The 12,285-nt window shown below is 40.8% G+C and overlaps 1 protein-coding gene across 7 annotated transcripts in view; it reads left to right on the forward strand.

Annotated features, from left to right (window-relative positions):
- Positions 1–11,158, forward strand: part of MRTFB (myocardin related transcription factor B) — a 293,387-nt gene extending 282,229 nt beyond the window's left edge. For all 7 annotated transcript variants that reach the window (XM_053929332.2, XM_053929333.1, XM_053929322.1 and 4 more), the window contains 2 exons: positions 3,197–3,257; positions 5,562–11,158. In XM_053929332.2, coding sequence (XP_053785307.1) covers positions 3,197–3,257; positions 5,562–6,097 — 597 coding nt within the window. In that variant the 3' untranslated portion in view covers positions 6,098–11,158. The remainder of the gene's footprint in view (positions 1–3,196; positions 3,258–5,561) is intronic.
- The last annotated feature ends 1,127 nt before the right edge of the window (positions 11,159–12,285 follow it).

Genomic DNA, 12,285 nt, shown 5'->3' on the forward strand with positions numbered 1-12,285 from the left:
AGGCAAGTAAAATATTTTAAGAAATTATGGCCAGATTTTTTACAAATATGATAAAAGACAAGTTTATGTAAAGTTTTGAGATGTTCAGTGAGCACCAAGCAAGATAAATAGAAGGCCTCATCACACTATAGTCAGGTTATCGAAGCCGAAGTTAAAGAGCAGATCTTGAAAGCATCAAGAAAAAAGCAATTTTATACGCACAAGGGAGCAGCTGTTTCATTTGTGGTCTACTTTTCATCAGAAACAGTGGAAGCCAGGAAAGAGTGGCAAAACATCCTTAGAGTTCTTCAAGTGGAAGAGGTGGGAAGAACTGTCAACCCAGAATTCTGTATCAAGTGAAAATATCCTTGAAGAATGTTAAGTGAACTAGAGATATTTTCTTACCAAGCAAACCTGCACTATAACAAACAACATTGTCCTGGGTAATTTATAAAATACATAGATACAATACTAAAATAAATAAAGGATATGGGAAATAAATGGGTTGTATGTTTACAGGGGGTTCATATTTTATATGCAGTGGTACACCATTAAGTAGCCTGACCCCATGGTTCCACTTCTGGGAGTATGAGAAACCCAAAACTAATTCAAATGAAAATATGCATCTCTATGTTCATTGCAGCATTATTTACAATAGCCAAGATTTGGAAGCAGCCCAAGTGTCCATCGGTAGATCGAGTAGATTTTTAAAATTGTGGTACATTACACAATGGAATACTACTCAGTCATTTAAAAAAAAAAAGGAGGAGGAAATCTTACCTTTTTTTATTAACCTGAAAATCTTACCTGATTTTATTAACCACCGTCACCCCAGGACATTCGATTTTAAAAGATTTAAATAAATAATTTTAAAAAATAAAATTAAGTAGCTATGAAAAATTAAGAATGTATATAAATTTTTTTAATCCTCAACCAAAGATATGTTTATTGATTTTAGGGGGTGGGGGGTAGAGAGAGAAACATCCATCAGTTGCCTCCCATACACATCCCAACCAAGGACTGAACCAACAACCCAGGTATCTGCCCCAACTAGGAATTGAACCCACAATCTTTGGGTGTAAAGGACAATGCTCCAACCATCTAAGCCACCCAGCCGGGGCAGGGATATGTATTGTATAGTTATACAGGAACCTAAGAAGTACAGTTTTTAAAAAATAAAAATAAAAAAATTAAGTTAGAATTCAAAAAAGTCAAAAATTTTTAAAAGGACAGGAAAGGAGGAACAGAAAACAGGATAAATAGAAACAATACAATAGCAAATGTAAATTTTACAATATCAATGAATAAGACACACTAGTAAACAATATAATTAAATTATAGATTATCAGAATGACTTAAAAAAAAAAAAACAGAACCAACTATATGCTCTGTGGTAGTTCTGCAAATTCTTTGATATTCTCCCCTGGGTTGGCCTTAGTGACCAGTTTCTAACAAACAGAATTGGCAGAAGTAATGGTATGTGACTTCTGAAACAAAGTGATAAAAAGGCACACCCTTCCCACCTTGCGCTCTCTTGGACCGCTGGCTGTGCGGAAAGCCAGCCGTCATGCCACGAGGGCAGTCCAGCAGCTCTCGGAGAGGCCGTGTGGACACCCCCGTCAACATTCAGCACCAACTTGCCAATCACGTAGTGAGCAAGCCTGGAGATGTCTGTAATCTAGCCAACATCTTGACTGCAACCTCATGAAATATTCCAAACCAGAACTACCCACCTAAATCATTCCTAAATTTCTGACTTACAGAAACTGAGATAATAATGGTTTAGTTTTTAAGCCACTAAGTGTTTTGGAAAACTTGTCATAGAGCAATAGATAACTAATGTGTGCATCCACAAGAAACATACTTTAATTTTTTTATTGATTTTAGAGAGAGAGGAAGGAAAAAGAAACATCAATTTGTTGTTCCACTCATTCATGCACTCATTGGTTGATTCTTTTATGTGTCCTGACCAGGGATCACACCTGCAACCTTGACACATTGGAATGATGCTCTAAGCAACTGAGCTCCCCCGCAAGGGCCTTACAAGAAACATACTTTAAATGTTGAAAGTAAATGGTTGGAAAAAGACATACCGTAAAAACAGTGAGCATAAGAACTCTGTTGGAGCAGACAAAGGATCTGAACAGACATCTCCAAAGAAGATACACAAATGGCAAATAAGCACATGGAAAGATGCTGAGCATTAAGTCATTAGGGAAATAAATGCACACTAACTTCACAATGCAGTAGCACTACATACCTATTAGAGGTCTAAAATTAAAATGACCGACTGTACCAAGTGTTCAAGAGAATGTAGAGCCACTGAAAACCTCATACATTGCTGGTGAAAATGTAAAATTGTGCAATTGCTTTGGAAAACAGCCATTTCTTAAAAAGTTACATACATACCTACCCTATGATCCAGTCATTCCACTCCTCGGTGTTTTACCCAAGAAAAAAGAAAAACACATGTCTATACAAAGACTTGTATGTAAATGTTCATAGAAACTTTTATCTTCAATAGCCAAAATCTGGAAACAACACAAACTTCTGTTTCTTACAATAAAAAAAAAACTTCTCGGTGATAAGAAGGAATGAACTATTCCTAAGGTATAACCTACAACATGGATATACCACAAAATCATATTGAATGAAAGAAGCCACCCCCCACCAAAAAAGTGAGTACATGAGTCCATTTACATAAAACTAGAAAATCTAAACTAATCTATAATGAAAGAAATCAAATCAGCATTACCTAGGGATGATGGAAGAACTATCACAAAGGAGCATGAGGAAAGTAGGAACAATGGAATACTCATTACCTCAATTTTCCTGGTAGTCTTATATGGGTATATACATATGTCAAAACTTATCAAACTCTCTATTACATATAACTGCAGTTTACTGTATGTCAGGTTACTCTCAATAAAGCTGAATAATATAGCATGGTCACCTTTATACATACTTTATATTTTTACCAAAATGCACAAGTGAATTAAAACATTTTTAAAAGAAAATACGAGAAGCCTCTCAAAATGCTGTCAGTGTACCAGCTGGGACACTACATAAATGGTTTAACTTCTCAGGGGACCTCAGTGTTTTCAAAGTGATTGAATGATTAGAACTAGATGTTGTGGAAGGTTTCTGGGAGCACACAAATGTGTAACATCTTGGGTGTGGGGGAAGGAAAGCTAATTTGTACTCTCCTTGGTCACAGATCTGCCACACGCACAGTCAGCAAATGGACGACCTCTTTGACGTCCTCATCAAGAGTGGAGGTAGGTTACAGTCTTCTAATTCTAACTGGATTTACTGCTTTAAACTCTGTTAGATTTAGGCCATTAAAACAGTTTACTCATAAATGGAAGAAAAGCCATTGTTTCAAGTTAAGATAGCACAATAATGTTAGATTTACCCACAGGTGTATGTATACCTGCTGAAAAAGACAAACCATCTCAAAGTAGCAACATGGAACCAGATTTAAACTGCACACTGAAGACTTCAAAACTTGTTCCATACGTTTTATCAGTCATTGCAGTGTGAGTTAATTCTGTAACAACCAAATTACCCAGCTTGGGGTCTAGTAACTTTATTAATATTCAAAGGTAATTCTAAAACATGGTCTACACACAATTGAAAAATCTTAGATTTTACAATGTCTCATCTTAAAAAGGGATAAGTGATGTAAAACACACACAAAAAAAATCCAGGATATCTCTGCCTCAGCTTACGTATCTTTAAAAATAAGTATAAAATCAGTACTTCAAAAATTCACATGTTATTTTAGAATATGTTTAGGTATTTTTAAATTTCCCAGTGAAAGAAGTTTTATTCAAGTTTTTAAGTAGTAATCAAAATTTCTCCTTTCATACCAGGTGCTGTTTGATTTTGATGTTAATGATCTTGTCAGAGTGTTTGGCATGCCACAGAAAACTCTTAATATTTGACTACAGATCTATGTGTGCAAATAGCAATTTTTTGCAAAGAATAATCCTGGCCTTGCAAAATATTTTAAAATCATGATATAGTTAAACTATGGAAATTAGAGAAACAGACATTCCATGCCTTGAATTTAAAATTTTAAAAATGCTTTTTGCCACATCTGGTGAAAATACTTTAAATGATTAAAAACAATAATTTTACAGCCTAAACTTGGAAATTAAAATGTAACAAATTTATCAATTGAGTTATTTTCTAAATATAACTATTTTCATGGCAAAGTATCTAATGAGTATATTTTTCATTTATTGTAAACCAGCGATTTCCAACCTTCTTCATCTCACTGCACACATAAACTAATGACTAAATTCTGTGCTACACCAAAGACTGTATTTTTGCCAATCTGACTAAAAAAATAGATGTGGTTTTGGTCCAATCACAGCAGACAGCTACTACTGTGTTGGCTGCTGTCATTCCATTGGACAGTCTAAGGGGAGAGAGTTCAGTGCCTCTGACTAATCAGATACTGCATGTTTTAAAAACCCTTGTGGCCCACCAGTTGAAAATTACCGTTGTAAACTAATACCAACAACAATGAGAACAGAGATTTAAATCGTTGATCATAAGACTAGTTATTTAGATTGCACCTTCAGCTTTCAAAACAATTCTAGAGGTGACTTGCAGATAATAGAAAGTATGGGCTGTCCGGAAAACACACGTACGCACAGTGGGCTACTGACAAAGAGAAAATCAAATCGTCACTGTTTCTTCTCACCTATTTATGCATCTCAATCATTGAGTTGTAAGAGTTGCGACTAAGTCAGTTTTTAATGTATCTGCATAAGATGAAACCAAATCAGATATTCCTCAGAGTGAAAAAGATACTTTTTAAACTACACGTAGCTAAGTGAACACTGGCACCTACAGCAGACGGTTCATGAACTTGCTACTTGGTCTGGCGAGGAAGAACACGATTAGTCTTTCCGTAAGACATTTACCAAATCCTCAGATGTTATATAAACTCAAAAAAACAAGACCAAAAAAGTGAGAAAAGTAAGGTGATCCACCTCATCTTAAACAAGGTCAAAAGAGCCGTGTGTTAGCTTTAATTCAGAAAAGACAGAAGATGGCGTTGTGTCTTTTCAGAACTGCATATAAAATGCATAATTGATAACACAGTTGTTATACTGATAACCAAGAGAAATCAAGTTAGATCTTTGACGACACCGCGGATGTGCACTTCCACATTCATTTTAGGGGTGGCGTGCTGCTGGGACGGCAGACTCATGGTACAGAATTAGACATAAGCCCTGTCTTAAAGCTAAAATATAACTGAGAATGGGACCAAATGATCCAATGATCTAAACAATCACCTCTTTCCTGGTGGGATATAATGGCTTTTAATGCTTACTCTCACTAAAAAGAATTCACATATCAGAATGTTATAAATGTAAATGTCTATTTAACTAAAATGATCTATCGTCCTAAAGGTTATCAAGGACCAACAGCATTCTTTTCCTTTCTCTAAGATGTGCTGTGAATTAAGTCCCCACAAAATAGCAGAATAACTGTCTTAGTAACTAACAAAAATTTTAAATAGTAGTAAATCTTTACTTACTGATTACTTATGTTATTTTGCACAGAGATTTCCCTCCCTATAAAGGAAGAGCCTTCTCCTATTTCCAAAATGAGACCAGTGACAGCCAGCATCACCACAATGCCAGTCAACACAGTGGTGTCCCGGCCACCACCCCAAGTCCAAATGGCACCACCTGTATCCTTAGAGCCTATGAGCAGTTTATCTGCCAGCTTAGAGAACCAACTAGAAGCTTTCTTGGATGGGACTTTACCTTCAGCCAATGAAATTACTCCACTCCCAAGCAGCAGTGAGGACAGAGAGCCCTTCTCTCTGATCGAGGATCTCCAGAATGACCTGCTGAGTCAGGCAGGCGTGCTGGACCATTCACATTCACCCATGGAGACTGCCGAGGCCCCGTTTGCTGCAAGCACTCCCTGTCTGTCACTTGACCTCTCTGACTCAAACCTGGACAACATGGAGTGGTTAGACATTACCATGCCCAACGCGGCGTCAGGTCTCACTCCTCTCAGCGCCACTGTCCCCAGCATGTTCTCTGCTGACTTTCTGGATCCACAAGACCTGCCGTTGCCGTGGGACTAACATCACAGGATTCTCGCCTCAGAGTTCTTGTTTTAAAAAGATGATGAGTCAAAGGTCAGTTTTTAGAGACAGGTCCATAGTTGCATCATTGCAAATGGATAGATGGTCACAGCCTGGAAACCAAGTTGAAGAACATTTCATTGCATCCAGCAGTGAATGCCTGCAATTTAATACAGCACAGGGCCTTCTGGAAAATCTCTAGTTAAAGAAGACTCATCTACTTCTCCAGACTTCACTAAAGAAGGAAGAGTTCTTTAGATAAAAGTGAAGAGTAATGTGCAGGATGATGACATGAGGATTCTCTGGTAACCAACTACATTTAAACCTCTGTGGTCACTTTCAGGCCCTAAACAAAAAGCATGCAGCTCCTCTCAGAAAAGAATGCCGGCGTGCGGGAGGGGAGAGATCCCTGCACGTGTGTTTCTAGAAACGGCCCGCGCCGCCCAAGGTGCGGCAGGGATCAAAGGCAGCGGACAGCACCAGCCAGTTCAGCGACAGCTCCAGCTGAACACTTCGGGTTCCATTCAGAAGCCAATGTAATTTTTTTGTGTTGTCGTTTATTTTTTGATTTTTGGAATCTTACTTTAGATTTCCAAATTTAAATTTAAATGGAAGCTTTTTCACCATCACCAGACAATGTGTACAAAATCCTGTCGTAAACGATCCCCTGTAAAAAGTCCAAGTCTATTGATAACACTGAAAATTCTGTTAGCAACCCTCTGCACTGGTGAGATTGATTTAACGTGTAAACTAGACATGTCTGTGTACACGCTACGTTGGGATTTGTACAGCCTACTTAGGGGTAAAAAATTGGGTATCCGGTGGTCCTACTTGTTTTAATAACTCAAATATTTCTAGAGTACTTGAGCCACATGTATTTCTGTATTTTAAGAACTAATTTTCAGGTAACCAGACCCATCTCAAAGAACCAAGGAAAAGCTTTTAAGTGTAAAATATCTTTCTGAGCTGGTGAGTTGCAAGCAAAGGCAAGGTTTGTCGTTCCCAGGAAATTCCCACAACTGCTCCAGGCTAGACTGTCGCCAGGTCAGCCTCTGGACTGCAGCTCCGGCTGCCTCTCCTCTCGCTTGTCCTGGTCCTCACTTCACAGGCTTGGCACTGGGTGTTGTACCTGAGCTCTCACTGCTCTGTCAGGCCGAAGACTGAAAAACTGGAGGTTTTATTAGTTTTTTATATAGAAAGAAAGTTATCACATTTGTTGAGTAGTTTCTTAAGAATTTTCTGAAATGCCAACTGTCACAGGATTTGCAAAATGATTTCAAAATAGTTGTTGAAGTATGTGACAACATGTATATAACTTTAAAAAAAAAACAAATCTACCAAAAGGTGTGGAGCTTTTTATTAAATATTATCAAGCTCTCCGCTCCCTTGTGTAAGCCCGAGAGCTGGTTACCTTTCTCCAGGTCACTGAGCAGTGACTGCTGCCACAGTGGCACGCACAGGCAGCCCGACCCGCTATTTGGAAGTAATTTGTGAATCATTTCTGGGTCTGCGTTTTGCCTAAGAGCTGATCTTACTTCAATTTTTTATTTCAGTTTGTAAATTTCACTACGTGTAAGAAAAGTCCATTTTTCCAGAATTCAGTCACCCAGAACACTGGAGCCCTCTGTTAACTGACACTTCCCACCTTGAAAGCGCTTCTGAACAGTTCCAGGCAGAGGCAGTGGTGCTAAGTGTGGCCTGTGGTGAGTAGCTGAATTGTGCAGAAGTTGGTAACCCGGTGCATGGCGTCCAGACGCTGCCATGTGACCGAGCCCAGCATGTGCATCTTTGAGTCATTCATTTCCTTTTGGAAGGACCTGTCTCCCAGGGCAGGGCTAGTGACTTAGAAAGGTAATTTCGTAGGGCAGGTCTTAGCATTGGATTTTTGACTGGAGCTAATCTGGTCCATACTTGGACTCTAAGCATCACCTTTATTCAGATTTAAGTGGCTTATTAAATTAGCACCAACTAGCAGTGAGACTGTAGGAGGCAACTGAACAGCAAGTGCTGTTGACTCTCGGTGAATAACTTTGTTTCCATCTTTTCAAATTGTGTACATAGATGATTTCCTAGCCCTCAGGTCCCCTTATTGCTTCTTTAAAATAGGGTTTGAAACATGCCACTGGAAGGCTGCTCTCCGAAAACACACTGCAGTGCAAACAATGCCTTCTCATCAGCCTGCTCTCTTTTCATTATGTTGCTAATGTGCCCCACTTTACATATGTGTTCAAGCCTTTCCATACCAGCATCTCCTTTACAAGGAAGGAAGGCAAGGAGTCTAGTGGGGGAGGCCACCAGCTGCCGACTCCACCACTCCGCTGGGCCCTCCTGGCCTGGCCTGAGCAGCAAGCTGGGCGTCTATGCTGCTCTCCAGGGTCCCAGCTACACGTTCCAGGTTAGAGTGAGGACACAGACCATGGGCAACGTGTGACGTGACCAAAGATGACACTCTGTAACCAAGGCTCTTCTGACCCAACTCAGTGTACTTAAGGTAAATGCAGTGGGAAAGGTGTGTGCTTACTAGAGAGGACTGTTTGTATTGTTTGAGGTGAGTTGCACAGCCGTGAAAGCCCAGGCCCAAACAGCAGTTGGGTTTTCCGTGCGCACATGTATAGTTGGGGGTGGTAGTGCTACGTGTCATCTTGCAGAAGATCCTACTGCCAAGAAAACAATTCCTAGAAACATACTATCTCACACGCAGTCTTACTTCCCTAAATATTCCTGAAACACAGTAGCATCAAGCTTACCTTCCTAGTGCACATAGGTATCAGGTCGTGTTGTTGGGGGTGGGATGCACAGAAAGTTACACCAAAGCTTCTGCATATTCTTTAGAAGTCTAAGGGTATGTGGTCATCTTGTACATTTCAGCAAAGCGCGTACTAGAAACCCTTAGGGACAGTGTTAGTGGTTCACCTTCTAGTGTTTTCCTGAAATGTGCAATCTACTGTATGGTATTCACCACATATTTGTACATAGATGTATTCTGAATTTGTGGGATTTCTTGTTTAGACACTACTTGGGTTTGTTTTATATGAATATTTTTATACTACTAGAGAGATCTTATTTAAATTTCCTTTTTAAAAACTGCACAGTTCTGCAGCCCATGTAACTGACACTCCTGTCCGGCAGTTTCAGAACAGGGGCAAAGGGTCTGGCGCTGCCTGCAAACTGACGCCTGCTGTGGGCAAAGTCACGGTCACAGGATAGGGCCCCTGAGCTGTGCGGTCAGCGGGCACTGAGAGCCATATCAGGAGCGTTCCTCATTTTGTCACCAAAGCTGACTCAGGCCTCCCCTACCCTCGACCCCAGATCATTCCAGGCCACATAGCTTTCTTCAGAGTCCTCGCAGAACTACCAGGCTGAATCCAGCCACACAGCTGACTAAGCAGCTGTCCCGCACACACCGCATGCTATCCCTGTGAGCTGCCTGGTGCAGGCCTCTCCCAGGCTGCTGTCGGTCGGCTGGGGACTCTCAGAGACTTCAGGGAGGAGAGTTACTAGGTGTCTACCAGCAGAGCAGCACAGGCCCCTTTACCCCCACTCACAAAGAACCCTCCGTGTTGCCATCCATCGCTGCAAACGTCAATCCTGGCTACGGGCAACGGAGCAGAGTACCACATCGTCCATGGCCCTGGCGGCTACAGAATGAGCCCAAATTATCAAAAAATATCAACTGGAAGACCAGGCTTAACAAGGAACACAGCTTACACGTGCAGGCGTGTCTTTGGAGAGCATCCTCACTGCATTTCAGCTCATCTTTTAAGTGGCTTCAGTCAAAACTGGAAAATAATTCAGATGTAGTAATTTCTTTTCAAACTTCGATACCTTGCTCAGTGACCTTTCCAGGCTGCATTTTGATGTGAAGTGACTCTGTCTGCATGGCAGTGTGTGTCTTCCCCTGCTCACCCCTTCTTTCAGTGTTCGAGGGAAATGCATCGTTGCAAAGGGTTTCTACCGGAAACCTCATCTGAGGCCTGCAACTCAAAAAGCTGCACATGTTTACAAAAGCACTCTGACCCTCCACACAAACACACTGCTCTGTGAATCGTTACTGAAAAAATACCACCGTTTTGTGACAACAGGATGGCAATCTCAGATCTGCAAGGTGCTGTCTGGAATCAGATAAAACATGTCATTGGTGATAGCAACACCACTGTCGAGTGTAATAGAGCTTTGTGCCAACTGCTCAGACAAAGCTTTCACCAAGCTTGTAGAATCACTGAGGCTCATAGCAATTACCTCTCTACATTGTGCTGTAAGAGAACTTGCTGATTTGGTAGGAGGAAGAAGCATTTAGGAAAGGGTTTAGTATCTACCAAAAGTACTTAACCTCAAGTAACCAGTAGTAATGCAAACTTGCTTTAAAGGAACCAAAGGCATTGCCAAGTATTTGCCAAAAAGAGGCACTTTTTATTTAAAATTTGAGACTAATGAGATCTCAAAAATCAGTCCCAAAAAGGTATTATCCATTTAAGGTTATAATTTTCACAAAGGTGTAGATATTTCTGTATTGTTTTCATGTAAAATAGTATAGATTTGTTTTGTTGGTTTAGGAATAGTACACATTTAGTAGCAGTACAAAGTTTTTTCCTTTCTACGTACAAATTAGTTTCCTTGCTTGCGATAGAAATGCTACGTGATAGGTGTTTCTCTTCTTATTTTCATTGTCACATAATGTCTTAGCATCTCACTTTATGAAAAAAAGGAGAAAGATACCAATCTACAGAGCCCTGCTTAGTCAAGCACTCGTTTAAGAAACAAAAAAATTATGGCAGTCGGGGGTCCATTCATGTATTGCCTTTATGTTGTTTTTTAAAAGAAAAACCGTGATGCCTTTGTATTTGCTGTCTGCACCCCTGAAATCAATTCCATACCATGTTTGAATGCCATACGTTTTGCACATGTACTGTACATAGGCAGCGCGCACTGTATTTTTATATGTGTGCACACTTATCATCAGATCTTTTGTACATAGTGGCAGTATTGTAGCGGACCGGAAAATGTTTGATATCTCAGCAATTTTGCATTTTTGTGTCTCAAATAAAAGGCATTTTGATGTACTATGATTGTTGCTATGCAAAGAAAAGACCGCCTTACAGGACAGGAGAGCCATTGTAGACAGGGGTGGGGGTAGACTCTGGGAGGAGACACTGCCTTCAGAACACAGGTCACAGCAGACAGTCCCCACACAAAGCAAGTGGGCTCGTCGAGGAGGGTTTTGTAGATCACACATCATCGGGTGAGCCCCCTCCCCTCAGCCCAGGACCAGGGATGGAGACTAGAATAGGTACTAGCTGAACTTGAACATGACAAGACAACACCACAATCATGCTCATTCTCCCACATAAGGAAACACTGGACGAAAGACGTAATAAGTCTGCAGCTCCCCCGGGGGTTATACATACATACGTGCACCATGAGGACTCACACTCTGATCATCACAACTGTACCCCCAACAAAATTCCTGGAAAACCCAGGTAATCTGTCAACTTAGCCAAATTTCAAAAGCAACTGCTTATGGAAGGAAGGAAGAAAGAGGAAGGTGTTTTTATAGAGCATATAAAAATGGTCTTTAGGCTTCAGTATTATTTTGGTAAGATGGCATTTAATTTTCAACCCAAAAGCCCGCAGTTAAAATAGTTCTGAGGAGAACAGCGTTGTATTTTCCGCCTTGTTTTGGTAAAATACCAGTGCGCAAACCTGACTGACAACAGCAACTTTCATGTCACCACCTGATCAGGAAAATGGGGGTTCTGTCAACCACCAGAAGAGAGAAAGATCACTGATTGCCAAAATACAACAAGATGTTCATTATTTATGACATTTAGAGACCAAGAGAGCAGCCTCAACAGACCAGTAGGTAGATGACGCATTCAGGGAGCTAAAACCTTCGTAACATCACAGATTACCAGCCTAGAGCCTGCCCTCGGGCAGAAAATGTGGACACTCCTCAAGTGAGAAAAATGATGTTGGAAGGATGTCAGCTCAGAAAGGGACTGAGCTGGAGGAGACGATGTTGGGACACGGATGGGACGTTCCGGGCAGAGAAAGCAGCTTGGGTGAGGTCAAAGTTAACAAGTCTGCCAGGCTGCGGGCCAGATGCGGGAGTGTGGCTGCAGGAGAGTCCACACAGGAAGTTCTGGGACCCAGTCTGGGAAGGTGGGTGACAGCTGGGCATCCGAGGATCC

The sequence above is a fragment of the Desmodus rotundus genome, chromosome 1 (assembly GCF_022682495.2).
Source record: "Desmodus rotundus isolate HL8 chromosome 1, HLdesRot8A.1, whole genome shotgun sequence".
Lineage (NCBI taxonomy): Eukaryota > Metazoa > Chordata > Mammalia > Chiroptera > Phyllostomidae > Desmodus > Desmodus rotundus.